The 15,109-nt window shown below is 46.6% G+C and overlaps 2 protein-coding genes across 2 annotated transcripts; one reads left to right on the top strand and one right to left on the bottom strand.

Annotated features, from left to right (window-relative positions):
• Positions 1 to 670: 670 nt before the first annotated feature.
• On the bottom strand, positions 671 to 2,487 carry SERP1 (stress associated endoplasmic reticulum protein 1). The gene is made up of 3 exons (XM_052686736.1): positions 2,322 to 2,487; positions 2,169 to 2,244; positions 671 to 2,104 (listed from the first exon to the last, which is right to left on the bottom strand). Exons 1-3 carry the CDS (start codon positions 2,403 to 2,405, stop codon positions 2,064 to 2,066), a joined length of 201 nt encoding a protein of 66 aa, XP_052542696.1. The 5' UTR covers positions 2,406 to 2,487; the 3' UTR covers positions 671 to 2,063.
• Positions 2,488 to 2,565: 78 nt separating this feature from the next.
• On the top strand, positions 2,566 to 14,988 carry EIF2A (eukaryotic translation initiation factor 2A). The gene is made up of 14 exons (XM_052686725.1): positions 2,566 to 2,690; positions 3,233 to 3,302; positions 3,733 to 3,807; positions 4,540 to 4,658; positions 5,527 to 5,626; positions 5,968 to 6,050; positions 7,622 to 7,695; positions 7,835 to 7,979; positions 8,826 to 8,942; positions 10,449 to 11,020; positions 11,379 to 11,495; positions 12,308 to 12,436; positions 13,531 to 13,596; positions 14,632 to 14,988. The coding sequence occupies exons 1-14, from the start codon at positions 2,663 to 2,665 to the stop codon at positions 14,695 to 14,697; spliced, it is 1,761 nt and encodes a 586-aa protein (XP_052542685.1). The 5' UTR covers positions 2,566 to 2,662; the 3' UTR covers positions 14,698 to 14,988.
• The last annotated feature ends 121 nt before the right edge of the window (positions 14,989 to 15,109 follow it).

Raw genomic sequence — 15,109 nt, 5'->3', positions numbered from 1 at the left:
CCTGCTCTCTTCAGCTGCATTTGCCCGGTATTTAATACCACATCACTGCAAAGCGACCTCACAGCTGACTGCTGAAGGAACCGTTGGCTACAGAGCTTTCCCACCCTTAGCGTAGCCCACCTATTCTCTGTGCTGTCACTTTTAGCACAGAGCGCCCCCAGCACGCTTTCATTTAAATCTAACAGCCCTTCTCAAGGGGCAAAATACCCAACTGCCATTACTGCCAGAGGCACCGTTGGCACTGTTTCTCTCGGACAAGGATTGCTGCTTGTGCTGCAATTGCAACAAAGCAGCAACTGCATGTCTTTCTCTTTTATGCATGACTTAACATGGCCCTGTTTTTCCAAACCCAGCAATACTGCGGGTACGAGAGCAGCACGACCTGCAGAACTGCTGATGTATTCTGTATTTGTACCCAAGTCAGTCTTCTACAAGGATGGCCTTCAGCAGAACTGGGCCCATGGAGGTCAGAGATCAGCACGGCCCATTCTGACACCCCACTGTTCTGACCCAACTGCAGCGTCCAAGCAATGCTGGGCAGAAATGGGCACCCCCAGCACTGAAGGCAGCCCCCAGAGATCCCTTCACCAACACCCAGGGTCCCCCCACAACACTCGGGGTGAAGTGGCCCACGTAACACACAGAAGACAACACTTTGCCAACCTCAGAATTAACTCACATTTGAGAAGAACTTTATTTAAAATCAGAGGTTATACAGACTTCCCCTCCCCCATTGATTACAAAATATGAGCTTCCGAGAATAAGGAATGTCGTTGCTTTGCACAACCTGGTTCTGGAGCATGGCCTGGGCCACACCAGTTTACACCACTTCCAATGATTCCAGATGGAAATACAACAACCAGCAAAAAGTCTGCTCCTTCACAGCTACAAGACATGAAATTCAACCCTATAGAAAGTTGTATCTATTACTACTAATGTAACCAGATTTTAAATGTCTTCTAAGAAACCTGAAAAAAAGAAATCTTGCTTTAGCAACTGCATGCAACAGCAGACCTATTTCAGACCGCTTTGTTTACCACAACAGACAGTAGGGAGAGCCTCACGGAGCTGAGGCCATCAGCAATAAGGAATGATCAACAGCAGCACTTTCCATTGTGATTTAAGTTACATTCTTCTATACAGGTAAGGAGGGTTTGGTTTCTGCTTTTCAGCACTACTAATAAGGAACTGCAATCATCCTGAGGGAGGCAGCTTAGCACTGGATCCATTGCTGGATGACACATCAAGGTGAAAGCAGGATTTACCTTAAATACAATTAGAATATATATTGCGAGACATACTATACTGTGCTGATGCTGCACACCGAAGCAAAACTGCGGGTCGGAGGGGCAGGGTCCCCGGTACCTGCACAAGGCATCCCCATCCCCACACAGCATTTTAGGACCAAAGCCCACAACTCGGTGGGAGGTTTCCAAGACGTGCATGCAGCGCCGCTGCAGCCCAATTCCAGGAGCAGCCTGGGAGCGCGTGTCCTCGGGGACGAACAGTTTGTGGCAGCCCCACAGTGGGCAATGTCGGGAAGGGCTGCTGCCCGGCCATGCCAGCTCGCGGGCAGGGAACGCGCCCCAGCTCTACACAAACAGGCATTCGTATGGGGTACGACGGGAAGCACGGGGTGAGGTTATCTAATGCAGTACGAGCCCGAGGGCCAACGCGGTGCCGCACGCTGCAGCTCTGCCCCGCACACTGCGCTGAGCTGCACGGCGCCGGCCGCTCGCCAGCAGCGCGCTCTGTGTCGGTGCTCCGACTGCCACTGAAATCCCGGCTGCGGTTTCAAACAGAGCCGTTTCTGGCGGCACGGCGGCTCGTGCAGATGTGGGAGCGGTGCTCACAGTGGGCGTCAGTCCCCGGGAACCCGCACTGCACAGTCTGACATGTTACGTGAGCACGGAGATACGTTGCTGAATAAGCAGGTCCACGATTGGGGCTCAACAACATAACTTTATTGCTGTGTACATGTGGTGCTGCTCAAGGCACTGTGGCACGGACTGGGACGCTCGGAATGGCGGCGAAGGGCCTGGAATGCGCGGCGGGGCGGGGGCTCACATGCCCATGCGGATGCTCTGGATGATCTGGAAGATGGCTGCAAGAGAGGGGGCGCTCAGCGGGGCCGCGGGGCGGGGCGGGGCGCGGGGCGCGGGGCTCACCTGATCCGCAGACCACGAAGATGAACAGCGCCAGCAGCCAGGGCCCGACCGACGCCTTCTCCTCCGGGGCCGTCCTCTGCGGGCACAGCATCGCGTCACGCGCCGCCCCGCGCCTACCCGCGCCGCCCCCAGCCCCGGCCCGGCCCCACGCACCGAGGTCTTGGCGACGTTCCCGCGCTGCGTGATGTTCTTGCTGTGCTTCTCGTTGGCCATGCGGATGCGCTGCTTGGCCACCATGGTGCGGCCGCGCCGGGCCGGGCCGGGACCGCTCCGCTCTGCGCCGCGTCAGCACCGCGCGGCGCCGCCCGCCGGAAGCCGTCACGCCGGGCGCCGCCCGCCGCCAACCCGTGCCGCCCGCCGGCAGCGCTTCCGGGGCGGCGGGCGGAAGCGGCCTCTCTGCGTCACGTGACCGGCGCTGCCTCTCGCGCCGCGCGACGTGGAGCTCCGAGGGGCGGCCGCGCCGCCACTCACCCGGAAGTAGAAGCACCGCCAAGATGGCGCCGCCCGCGCCGCTGTTGGCAGGTGGGCGCCGCGCCGGGCGGGGGGGCTCCGAGAACGGCGCTGGGCTCCGCCCTCCCGCCTGCCGAGGTCGAGCCCCGCCGGCGACGCCGCCGCTCCGTCCTGGTCCTCCCGTCCCGCTGCGGAGGCGGCTGTGGCGGAGGGGGTCTGGAGCTCGGTGGGACCCGGGCGGGCGTTCGGCCACGGGCCCGGGCTCACGTCGTTCTCCCGGCGGCGGCCGAGGGCTGGCGGCAGCGTTCCGCCGTGCTTCGGCCGCCGAAGCTGTCGCCGCTGTCCGCGGAAAGCCCGGGCGGAGCTCGGCCGCGCTGCGCGGCGGTAACGCGCGGATGGGCTGCGGTGACGGCGCTCCGTGTCACGTCTGTCCCTGCTTCAGTCTGGCGGTCAGCGTGCGTGAGGCCGGAGCGTTCCTTATGAACTTTAGTCGCTTTGTTAACTCTAAAACGCGAAAAAAGGGGAGAGATTTCAGCGATCGTAAATGAGGGTAAAGTTTGGCTTTGGACGGTTCTGAGAATTTGCAGTGGGTGCGTGTTTGTTTCCTCTTTCAGTGCGGGGCTCCGAAGGGCTCTTCATGGTGAACGGGCCGCCCAGCTTCACAGAGAGCACAGTGTTCCAAAGGTACCGTGCTGCACGGCCGGCTGCTCCGCTGGCAGGCGTCACCGGGCATAGAGAGGTGGACGGAACCCCGTCACGGCCCACTCTTGGGCTGATCTCTGGCTTTCAGGTTTTTTGCTGAGATGTAAATGTAGATTCCAGAATTGAAAAATGTGTAAATAAGTGAACTTTTCCATACCTACAGTTGTTCAGAAAGCTGCTTCAGAAAGCTTTGCCTTGGCCTGACTCCAAATGTGAAAATGACTGAGCAATTAGAATAGAACAGCTCGGTTGGAAGGGACCATCAATGGTGCTGCTGCCCAGCTGCGCTGTTTCTGTTACAAAGCGCGATTCTGGACTACGAGACAAAAATTGTTGTGGTGTTTTAATTTTTAAAAATACTTCAACTTATGCAACGCATTTGAATACTAACATGCATTTCTTATTTCTTTAGGGACTTTGGAAAAAATTGCAAAGCTGTTGCTTTTAGCAAGGACGGTTCCCTCTTTGCCTGGTGCAATGGAGAAAGGTTGGTGCATTTTATGATGCTAGTCAATTTATATGGAGTAAACTGGGTCAATTTTTGCCATATTTACCTTGTTTATGTGAAGGCTGTTGAAGCAGTAGCTTTATTCTATAAATAGTAAATGAAATACTTGCTGTTTTTTTCATATTTGTAATGCACACACTCCCCTGTAACCTGGATATGCTGTAGTTGTTTTGTTTTGTGGATTTTTTGTCCTATTCCCCAGCACAGCAGTGTTTGTTTTCTATGATTAGTCCAAGTAGCACAACCTTGCTGCTGGTTGATTTTTTTTCCTCCATGACAGAGTGTTCTGACATGCAGTGAGTGCTGGGCTGCGGTTTAGCTGTGGAGGTGGAATGAATCTGCTATATCACACCTGAGCTGTTAATGAAGTTCATCCCGCGTATTTTTATTCAGTTAGAAGATCTTTAGCCTCTTCTGTGGAAGCATGGATGGAATCTCTGTAGATGGAGCATACCTTGCACTGGCTCAGAGTCAAAATGTTGCATATTGAAGTGCAGGATACACTTTGACCAGAGCTTTCACGTTGTCAGTTTCTGTTTTGCTTGGGTGTCTGGTTTTAAAATAAGTTCCTTCAAAAATTTAGTAAAAGCGGGAGGAGAAAACAGGTCTTCTAATTTTGTATCATTGGAGCAGAACCAAATACATGAAAAGTTACCTTGGCGATTATCTCATCTAAGCATGTTTCGTTGAAATACTGTCTTTTGGTTCCAGAGTAAATATTGTTAACGTCACCAGTGCAGGACTGCTGCGTTCCTTTGATCTTCCGAAGGCAGTTTGTCTTGAATTCTCACCAAAGAATAACATTCTGGCAACGTGGCAGGCCTATTCAGGTGAGCATTTACCTGCTACAAAGGTACGCATGGTAAATGAGTATTTTAATGCCATTTAATTACATTACTTGATTTGCCATTGTGGCACTTTCACTGGTTGAAGGTGCAACATGGAAAACATTCAGAAAATGGCTTGGTTGTTGAAATGTATAGGAAAGGAGGGGAGGGGTAAGAGCCTCTGAAAGCATCTGGTGTTGAGCACTCTCACAAACCAGTGTGTGTGCACTGTCACTCTGTTAAGTGGGTGGAGAGTTTCCAGCAAATGCCAACGGGGCGCTTCGACAAGATGCTGTTCCAGCAGTTTGTAATGTGTAGACAAATGAGGAGTTGTCTCAGAGTAGTTACATCCCCCTCTGGACACAGGCAACATAAACATCTATTCTCTCCTCTACCTCTGTGTGGAGTTTGTTCCTAATTCAGATAAGCCACAGATTTATCGAGGCTGATGTCTGATGTGTGTGGTGTGAATGCTGTCTGTAAGTGGAAGGGTTGCTGTAAGGTAGGGGGGTAGGGTGTGCTGTGGCGTGGGATGCCTGGTGTGCTGCTGGCTGGTACTGGTGCAGGACAGATGCTGGCTGTGGGCTCACGGAGGTACGTTAGGAGGTGTTTAAATGGATGTCCTGCAGCCAGTGGTAATGGGCTTGTGATGGAGTCCCTGCACCTCTGAATGCTAGTTCCTTCTGCAGGCTGCAAGACTGGAAGATACTATCAGGTAAAGCAATTAACATCCTAGAGCTTAGCAGGACAGGAAGAGGGAGGTTTCTTGTAAGAAGTTTGGGTGCTTGTAGAGTCACGAGTTGGAAACATCATGATTCAAGCAGGTTTATTCCCAGGAGACCACGGCTTCAGTGCAGTGTTTTTGTTGCAGCTGCCAAAGATGGCACAGCAGGGGCACCCAACCTGCAACTTCATGATGTGAAAACTGGAAAGTGTTTGAAGTCTTTCATCCAGAAAAAGATGCAGAACTGGTAAGTAACATTCCTAGGTGTTAACTGCTTGCAGAATCTGATACAGGCGAATAAATACAAGTTCTAGTGTTGTGTTGGCTTTCAGAATGTTGTCTGCTGAAAGCAACAACTGTGCTTATCAGTACTTCTTGCTCAGCTCCTGTTGTTCATTCCTTGGTGTAAACCCACTGTCTTTTTGCACCAGAGAGAAGGACGGTGAGACAGTGTTGTTTATCTGTCTGAAGTGTATTGTGCTGGAACTTGTTGGCTTTAAAAATGGAGGAGAAAAATACCTGAGATTGCTGAAGATGAGTGCTGTTCACTTTTTCTTTTTTTTTTAAATTATTGTTATTTAAATGTAGGTGTCCTTGCTGGGCAGATGATGAAAGTATTTGTGCCCGGAACGTGAACAATGAAGTGCACTTCTTTGAGAACAACAACTTCAGTAAGCAAGTATTTCTATGAGTGCCATTGTGTTCCATATGGGCCTCTCTTTTTTTTTCCCCCCTACTTTTTTCTCATTTCTTACCTTGCTTGCTTTTAATTTTGTGTATTCCATTTTAGTTCTGGAAACTCAAAATCACTGTATTTTAATTTAGTATATTTTCTTTATTGTTTGTTTTTCTTTTCATTAATTTATCTGCTTCAAATGCACTTTCAAAGAAGAAAGCCTGATTTACAGGAACGAAGGAAAACTGCTGAGGAGAAGGATGGGCTGTGGGGCTTCTGTAATGGGCTGTTTTTCTTAGAACAGAATTTCTGTTTAAAAAGTGCATGTGTGTGTGGGTGTGTGTGTGCATAGCCCTGTAAGAGTTTCTTGAGCATTAGTCCCAGTGTTGGAAACGACACTGAGCTTTGTTGTGATTTGCCAGAGGAGAGGAATTTCGGAAAGCAGTCACAAGAGCTTTGTTTCTTTACCACGACTGGTTTATTCAGCAGAACCATTCCTGCACAAAGGTTCTTTCCATTTTTTTCTCAACAGAAAAAAATACCACAGAGCCTGGTAGTCATTATGCACAATGAGCTACTTTCATACTCCTGGAGTATTTCATATGCTGAACTTGCACATTAATTCTTCCCCCCATCCTCACTTCTGGCCGTTGTGTGCAGAAATCAGACTGTTAAGAATGCTATTTTCCCAGCACAGTCCACGTACAATAAATTATTATTCCAGCTATGCAATTCTTTGTAATTTAGTTATAAAATCGGTGTCAAACTCCCATTTCTGTGTCTCTCTGTGGGACGTGGTGCTTGGCATTAATGTCCCTGCAGCGCCTCACAAGGCGCCCATAGCCCTGATGCCCTTCTGACAAACGCTGCGTTCTTTAGCCTCTCCAGGGCAGCAGTGTTGTTCTTTCTCCCCTCATCCCGCATTAAAGCAGCGATTTATTTTTTCCTCTGGTGTCTGAAGGCACCCACGTCCCCTCAGCTCCCTTCTCACTCTGCACCAGGGAAGCGTGTGTCGTCTCTGTAGCGTGAGCCCTGCTGGTCAGCCCCAGCTTCCTTGCTACAATCACTTGTGAGTTGGTGTTGCTTCTTCACTTTTGAAGAGTTGGCAAGGTGTAATTCCTGTGAGTTGTTATGTAGAGGAGCAACGTTCAGTGCAGAGCAGCCCTTGTGAAGGCCTCCTGTCAGGAGGAGTCAGCCAGTGAAGTTGAGTGGAGAATCCCTGACTGTAATGGTGTGTGTTATCTGCGTGTGATGCTGCCTCCTATGAAGGCAGCACGGAGAAGATGAAGGGAACTGTTTGCTTAAAACACAGGCTGTCTGCAATTAGGGTGCAGAGCCTTTCTTGTTGTTTGAACTTCTAAATACTCGATTTCAAAGCTAGGCTTGGTTTGAGTTGTTTTTGTAAAAAAAAAACTAGCCAGACCTCCAGTTCGATGGAATGGGAACGGGTTGTTTGTCTTTATATCAAACTTTTGTTATCCATGACAGAGGCTCATGAGAAAGTATTGCTGAGTATTCCAGGCTGCTCTTTGATGTCATCACAGCTGTAACTTCTTTTTTTTGCAGATACTATTGCAAATAAGCTTCATTTGCAAAAGGTTAATGATTTTGTGTTATCGCCAGGAGCGCAGCCAACCAAGGTACTGCTGTGGTTTGTTTCCAATTTTTTCATGGGTTTTCTTCAAACATTACTGTTATTTTGGTGTGGTGTACTGGTATGAATAGAGCTCGTGCTACCAAGAATTTAATCTGCAATAAAATCTCCTTGCTTTGTTTTAGGTTGCTGTGTATGTTCCAGGCAGTAAAGGTGCACCATCATTTGTTAGGCTCTATCAGTATCCCAATTTTGGTGGACCTCAATCTGCACTGGCCAATAAGAGTTTCTTTAAAGCTGACAAGGTGACAATGCTATGGAACAAAAAAGGTATTCAATCACTTTGTGAGTTTTACATTAATTTTCATGTGTAGATAAATACTGAAGACAGTCATTGCTGCCAATGCAGTGTTAAGGTTGCAGTTCTGAATACCATGCAGTGCTCAGAACTTTTCCACCTTGACTTCTGACATGTGATTTTTTTGTCCCTTCCTCTATCATACAGAGTATTCTATGCTCTAAGAAATTCAGGAATTGAATTGCAAATCCAAATGGAGTTTTGCATTCTGTAGTAATGCATGTAAGCTGTAAACACAAGGTTATGCGTTGATACAATTTTTACTCTGTAAAACCATGGATACACAGACCTGCCACGACTGGGACGCGTCGCACAGTCCTCTGCATGCTCTGCTGTTTGTGAGCACTGAGTGATGCAGAGTAACACTGCCCCACCTCACCCCCCACGTGCCCCTGTTTTACTTCAGCCCGTGTTTGGGATCAGGGAAGGGATCGCGTGGCCCCGTGCGTCTGTCCCTGACAGGTGGCACACAAAAGCTGTTGGTGAGGCATTTCATTGTAATGATCAGAATGCTTGTTTCTGTCTTAGATGGAAAGCCTAAGACTGGTGCTGCTGTTGAACATCTTTTAATGAAAGCACGTTCATTTCCTCATAATTCAGCAGCGATTCAGCTTACGCTCTCCTCAGACGGGAAGGATATTAGTTTGGTTTGGGTTAATGTTCAGGAGGAGTTTGAGGAGAGAACGAGATCAGTGCTGACATGCAGGCAACTAATTGTAAAACCCACTGTCAGACTAATTTCTCTTTGTGCGTGGTAGCTTGTGAAAAAGCTAATGTAATATTCAGCAGTTGTACTGATGACTGTGTGTGTTCTGCAGCCACTGCTGTGCTGGTCATAGCCAGCACTGACGTGGACAAAACAGGTGCTTCGTACTACGGAGAGCAAACTCTGCACTACATTGCAACAAATGGGGAGAGTGCCATCGTACAACTACGTGAGTGGCTCTGGGCGTTTCTCATTGCACTGTAGCTCTCAGCAGTGGGAACTGCTGTTTCACCAGCTTCTACTGATTAAAGTATGCGAGTAATTCCGGTGTGAGGCTGCACAGGAGCAGAACTGTTTTTGTTTGCCGAGGAAAGATCTGGGCAGTGGAGCCAGCTTAATGTTTGTGAATCTGAAATGTTGAATAGTTCTGGGTAGGGTTTTAGACATGCAATCGATTGTTACTCAAAAATTAGGGTACAGAGTGAGAGCACTTTTTAAAGTATATTGGAAAACAGAGGTTCTGCATCTTGTTTAGTAAAACAGAAGTAGTTTTGTGATGTAAAAATGATACAGTGAGAGAAGCAAGAAGCCATTCTTAATTTCAGTGTTTCGTTTGAACTGACAGTACGTTCGTGAATCTCCTGTGTGGTATTTTTTCATCATCCAGCTGCTTTTGAGGTCCAGTTTGGAACTTTTTTCCATGCTATCATTGTCAGAGGGTTTTTCATTTTTGAACAGTATGTGCTCATGCTGCAGCCTTTGCCTTAACTGTTGAAGCCCATGTAAAGCTGCCTTAATCCCCTCCAGCTGCTTACTGTCATGAGTTAATTTTCTTTCAGACTTCCATTTCTGCAGTTGCAGTGGGATAATGTCACCTAAAAAGTTTTCAAAAGGGAAAGCACACAGGGAGTGCAATTGCACAGCTGAAAGATAACGAGGTTCCCAAAGATAATGAGGCTTCAGAATAAGGAGAATGAACCAGTTTGGTATTCTGAGTCAATGTTCCAAGTTAAGGATTACCTTTGGTGCACTTGGTGCTTACCTGAAACGTAGGTAAATGTATCCAGATTACAGAATGTGATCATGGGGACCCTGCACGCCTTACATGACTCGCAGTTGTTAATCCATTATTTGTAAATCTCCTGGTGTTCTAACTCAGAATAGCTTCCAGTCAAATCGTGTTTTCATGAATATGTGTAAAACCATGGGTTTTTTTTTGTCCTCTCCCACTTTAAAATCCATCTTATGAAATACTGCACGTGGCCATGGTGCAAAGGTGACCTAAATCAATTCTTCAAGCTCTAAAAGCTGAGCTGTGCAATATTTCTTGAAGTTAAAGAAGAGAAACTATTATCCAGCTGGTATAAAACTCCTGTTTTTGCAGGTTTCCAGTGGGACAGTTTGAGGAGGTCCTGAGATAACATACTTGAATAGCAAGGAAAAATAAAAGGGATTTTTTTTACTTGAGAAAGTGTGCTTACTGTTAACGTGCCGCTGCTGACCCTACAGAGGTAATTTGGAATGGTAGCAGTTACTGTTGCAAACCTTAACGAAAATCATGAGAAAGTGATGTTGTTTGTTTCCACCACTACTGTTAGTGTAACTCATTTCCAGTCAGTAATTAAATTATAGGATTTTAGCAGAGTGTGAAGATAAGAATCACTGATAGCTTTTCAGTACAAGTGAAAATAATATCATCTCATAACAACGGCTGCATGTTTTCCTTTTCCTTTAGCAAAAAATGGTCCTATTTATGATGTTGTTTGGAACCCCAATTCTGTCGAGTTTTGTGCTGTGTATGGTTTTATGCCTGCCAAAGCAACAGTTTTTAATCTGAAATGTGACCCTGTGTTTGATTTTGGAACCGGTCCTCGCAATGCTGCCTACTACAGCCCCCATGGACACATCCTGGTACTAGCAGGATTTGGAAATCTCAGGGGACAGATGGAAGTGTGGGACGTTAAAAACTACAAACTCATTTCCAAGCCGGTAGCCTCCGATTCCACCTATTTTGCCTGGTGCCCTGATGGGGAGCACATCGTAACAGCCACGTGCGCCCCCCGGCTGCGGGTCAGCAACGGCTATAAGATCTGGCACTACACTGGCTCCGTTTTACACAGCTATGAAGTTCCATCAAATGAGGAAATGTGGCAAGTTTCCTGGCAGCCCTTTTTGGATGGAGTGTTCCCAGTGAAAGCAGTGAAATACCAGGCAGTCCCGAGTGAACTGCCGAGTGCTGAGCCCAAACCTGCTCAAGCGTACAGACCGCCGGCCTTGAGAAACAAACCTGTCACAAGCTCCAAGCTCGTAAGTCGATTGTTTTGTGTGAGCTTTGAACTTTTTAGCTGTGTTCGTTGTGTTTGGAAGCTTGGCCTCAAATACGTCTTTATTTTTAACGAGAGACGTTAGAAGAGTAACTGGGTGAGGAATGCTGTGGGGCTTTTCTAGAGGCTTTCTTGATAATCCTCTCTGACTGACGCTTTGTTCCCTGTTTGAAAGAATTTATTCTAGAAAAATAAATTTCTTGGGAGAGGGAGGAGAAAAAACAGAAGGCGAAACAGTCACCCTTCCCTCACCTCCTAGAAAAACCTACCTAAATAGCAACAACAACAAAACTAACCCAGCAACCCGGTTTTCTTTTCTTACCCTGTGATTTTCTGTGCAGCATGAGGACGAGCCACCTCAGAATATGAAACCACAGTCAGGAAGCAGTGAAAAGCCACTGTCTAAAACAGCTCTGAAAAACCAAAAGAAACACGAAGCAAAGAAAGCTGCTAAACAGGTACAGCAAAAGCTATTCTTTCAAGGATAACGTTAAATCAGCCTTCACAGTGACACTGATCAGTCTCAGAGTAATGATATCAGTTGCCCCGAAAGCCATCTGCTGATTTTGTGAAAGCGATCTTGTGGGGTGGGTGGTCTGTTTCAACTGGACAGAGGCAGATGTGAAAGGATGACCTAAGGACAGCTGTGGTTAGTCGTGCTGTAAACATTAACTGAAACCAATGTTCAGATGGCATAATTGTGCCTTTTCACCTTCTGGCAATGCACAAGCTTCCGTCCAGACTGGGAAGGTGGGAATGGCCTTTCCCTGCGGGTCAGGGCTATGGTGGGTTACCAGGGCAGACCAGAGAGCTCTGTTCTTCTGTTTCACCCCTTTGCTTGCTGTTCTTCAGCTAAACAGATAAAAATCACCTGCAATTTTTATACAAAGTTCTGAATTAACATAAAAGGTTGGGTTTTTACGTTTCTTACGCCACTTTAGAGCTCTTTCTTTATCTTCAGAGTTAATGACCCATCAGACTATAAATTGTGTTTGTCACATCACCCTTACTGATGTTTTCCCATGCTATGTATGGTGGTTGTCTACAGGAAGTAGAATTTAAACAGGAAACAACATGAATGACATTCCAAGAAGAGCCATGACCTCTCTAAGATGTAGCACAAAACATCACAGCAAGTCAATTACAAATTTTGGAGAACACCAGCAAATCAGAGAAGGAAGAAATATTAAATAGATTAATTCAGATGATTGAAAAGATTCAGGTCCGTTGTAATCTGTAGGTAGTGTGATATATGTTTTTAAACTTACAGGAGGCCAAAACTGATTGTGGTCAGGACTGCACACAGTCTTCAGCATCACAGAATACACCACGAAGTGCAGTGCCTGTCGTGACATCAGGAGATCCTGAAGTTGACAAGAAAATAAAGAATTTAAAAAAGGTAAGGGGACTTTCTGTTAATTTAAGAACAACATATTTCTCTAAGAGATGGTCTGTAAGATCTAGTCTGAGTGTAATGTGACTTGAGCTCAGTAGGAAGCATTTACATAGATGGTAATTTACTGAATTTGTCAACCGACTTTTTTTGCTTTTCCACCTTGTAAAATAGCAGAAGTCATCATTTTCTATGTCTCCGAAAGCTCTTGCCAGCCTAGATAGTAAAGAAGCTGCTCAAAAGTGCACGGAAGAGCATTCCAGTATGCTGGTACAAATACTGTTGCACGTGCAACAGAATCCTCACAAGTGAGAGGGAAGAGCTTAACTGTGTTTATTCTTAAAAAGCACCTGTATGAGGTTCCTGTTCTTGGTCTGCTTTCACCAGCCCCAAAGGGAACCTGCTTTGATTCTAAGCAAGACAGATCCTCTTCTTCCTCTAATCTCTAAGGGTTTTTTTGTTTTGTCCTTGAGAAAAAGAGAGCATACTTCTAAGTGATTTGAATCTCGAATCTGAGAAGGAAACTATGCTGTATGGTTTTGAATTTCTTCCCTAACTGCTGTGCGGGATGAGTGCAAGGTTCACTGCCAGTCTTGGAAATTCTCAAATGTAAATGATTTCAAATTGGAAGTTGCTCTGTTCAGGCTAGAGAATCTTCTCTGTTCCTGTGAAATCCATCAGAGGTTTTTTCCTCTTGGCTGCCTCCTGCATTTCATGTTCTGATGGATGTTTCAGGCCTTCCAAAGAGAATGTGTGGTAAAGAGGAATAGTGATGGAGGAGTTGTTTCTGAAAATGGATTTGGCCCTTCAGTCAGATGGTGCGTGGTGTTTTTCAGAAACAAGCATTCCTGTTCTTTAAGATGTCTTGTTCTTGGGGAAAAAAAAATAACTTATTAGTGGGGTATTCTGGAATGAGCATCTGGAGATGCTTAAAGGAAAAGTGCCTTCCGTACTGAGATCAGCCTCCTGGTAAATCTGGCAATTGCAAGTGCAGGAACATGTGTGACTCTTTTTCTGGTTTTGGCTTACTTATATATATATATATATAATATATATACTTATATTTTTTATTTATTATTATTATTTTTTTTTTTTTACAGAAACTAAAGGCAATTGAGCAGCTGAAAGAGCAGGCAGCTGCTGGCAAGCAGCTAGAGAAAAATCAGGTACTGTTAAGATTTGAACAGTTCACTAGTTCACTTGTTTTGTTTTGTTTTTTTGCCCTTGCATTTCCTATAGTTCTTTGTGATGGTACTGCTTAAATTTTGAAAGATTTTGACCTGTTGCATTCTTTCAAATTCAAAATCAGAGACAAGCATTCAAAAGAATGCACAGAGCATACCTGCTGTTCATTTACTTGGATCCCTACCTCTGTTTCTGACCACCCCCTTGACCTCAGTGAGGTGATACCCTGCATTCATCGTGTGGCCACCCGTGCTGTAACCACAACTTCAGTGTGTTTTGTAAAATGCAATGCAAACACTGACAAAGAGTGCTAATGGAATGGCAAAACAAGTGTTTCATTGTCTTGGCCTTACAATGACCTTCTCTGGAAAAACCATGGACTTGCTTGAGCTTGTGGTATCTGACTTCTGGTCCTTTAAACAATTGGAAAAGGAGTTGGTCCACAGGAAGAACATGTGAAGTGAAATCCTGCATCTTCAGAAAGAAAATACATACGTTTTATGTGTAGAGCACACACTGCTCTGTTTGTGGCAAGCTGTTTGCTCCTGGGTAAATTGTAATTCTCGTTTGCCATGTTTCCTCCCATTCTTTGCAAGTTAATCCATACAGCTGTGCTGGACAATGCGATGGGAGTGCAGTGCATTAGAAACTCAGCTTTGGGTTCCCAACTGGGCTTCGGCTACAAAGAGAGCCAGTAGGTGTCCTGTGCCATGACTTGCTGTGATAACCAAGTTGGCTAAATTAGGGCATGCTCTGCCAGGGCCTGCAGGACTTGAAGATTGCTCTTTCCGTGCTGTTCTGCCTATTATCAAATAATCGTGCAAAATCTGTATCAGGCTTTTCAGAGCAGTTAGGTAGTGATGCAGTGTCTGTTTCGTGTGGAGCTTTCAAAGCGGGCACCTGAATTGTGGCCATGTGGGGGTGCTGCTGGGGGGGAAGGAGTGCAGGACCTTCACAGCTACTGCTGTTTGGGTTTCCTGTATGAGCTACAGCTGTTGGCACTGTGCTTGTTCTAGCTGGAGAAGATCCAGAAGGAAAGTGCTCTGCTCCAGGAATTGGAGGACCTGGAGCTGGGTCTGTGAAACTTCATGTGTGCTGTTAGCACAAATTCACCCAAAATGCAACGCGTATTGACTGGATCACCGTGAAAAGTTTCAACGATGACTGAAGATGCCGAAGTTGATGGATTTGCTGCACGTTGGCCTTTTGAAAGCTTTCCCAAGGCGCTGTGTGAGGCGTGCTGTGCCAGCAGTGCTGCTGCCCCGCTCTGCCCTGGGAGCAGAGCCTGCCCGGCGCACAGCTGTATCCTGTTTGAAGAGAGGCGTTCTTTGTCGTTGGATGTAGACAAAAATAAAGAGTGTTTAATAGAAAAAGCGGTTCTGTTCTTCTGTGCCGGGGCAGAATTTGTACAGTGGCCGGCAGCAGTAACGCGGCGCTCCTCACTTCTCGGCGCTACGTCGTGGCGCAGCTCGCAGTCACGTCTGGTCACGGCTC

Source organism: Tympanuchus pallidicinctus, unplaced genomic scaffold (assembly GCF_026119805.1).
Source record: "Tympanuchus pallidicinctus isolate F22 unplaced genomic scaffold, pur_lepc_1.0 scaffold22, whole genome shotgun sequence".
NCBI classification, from domain to species: domain Eukaryota; kingdom Metazoa; phylum Chordata; class Aves; order Galliformes; family Phasianidae; genus Tympanuchus; species Tympanuchus pallidicinctus.
Note: the sequence above shows the minus strand (reverse complement) of the source record. Positions and strands in the feature narration are given on the sequence as shown.

Bases quoted from the DNA above. Each gene is read 5' to 3' on its own strand.
- SERP1 (XM_052686736.1), bottom strand. From the start codon at position 2,405: ATGGTGGCCAAGCAGCGCATCCGCATGGCCAACGAGAAGCACAGCAAG. The intron at 2,245-2,321 runs GTGCGTGGGGCC...CTGTGCCCGCAG, and splicing joins GGAACGTCGCCAAGACCTCG to AGGACGGCCCCGGAGGAGAA. The intron at 2,105-2,168 runs GTGAGCCCCGCG...CCTCTCTTGCAG, and splicing joins CTTCGTGGTCTGCGGATCAG to CCATCTTCCAGATCATCCAG.
- EIF2A (XM_052686725.1), top strand. From the start codon at position 2,663: ATGGCGCCGCCCGCGCCGCTGTTGGCAG. The intron at 3,808-4,539 runs GTTGGTGCATTT...TTTTGGTTCCAG, and splicing joins GCCTGGTGCAATGGAGAAAG to AGTAAATATTGTTAACGTCA. The intron at 4,659-5,526 runs GTGAGCATTTAC...TTTTTGTTGCAG, and splicing joins AACGTGGCAGGCCTATTCAG to CTGCCAAAGATGGCACAGCA.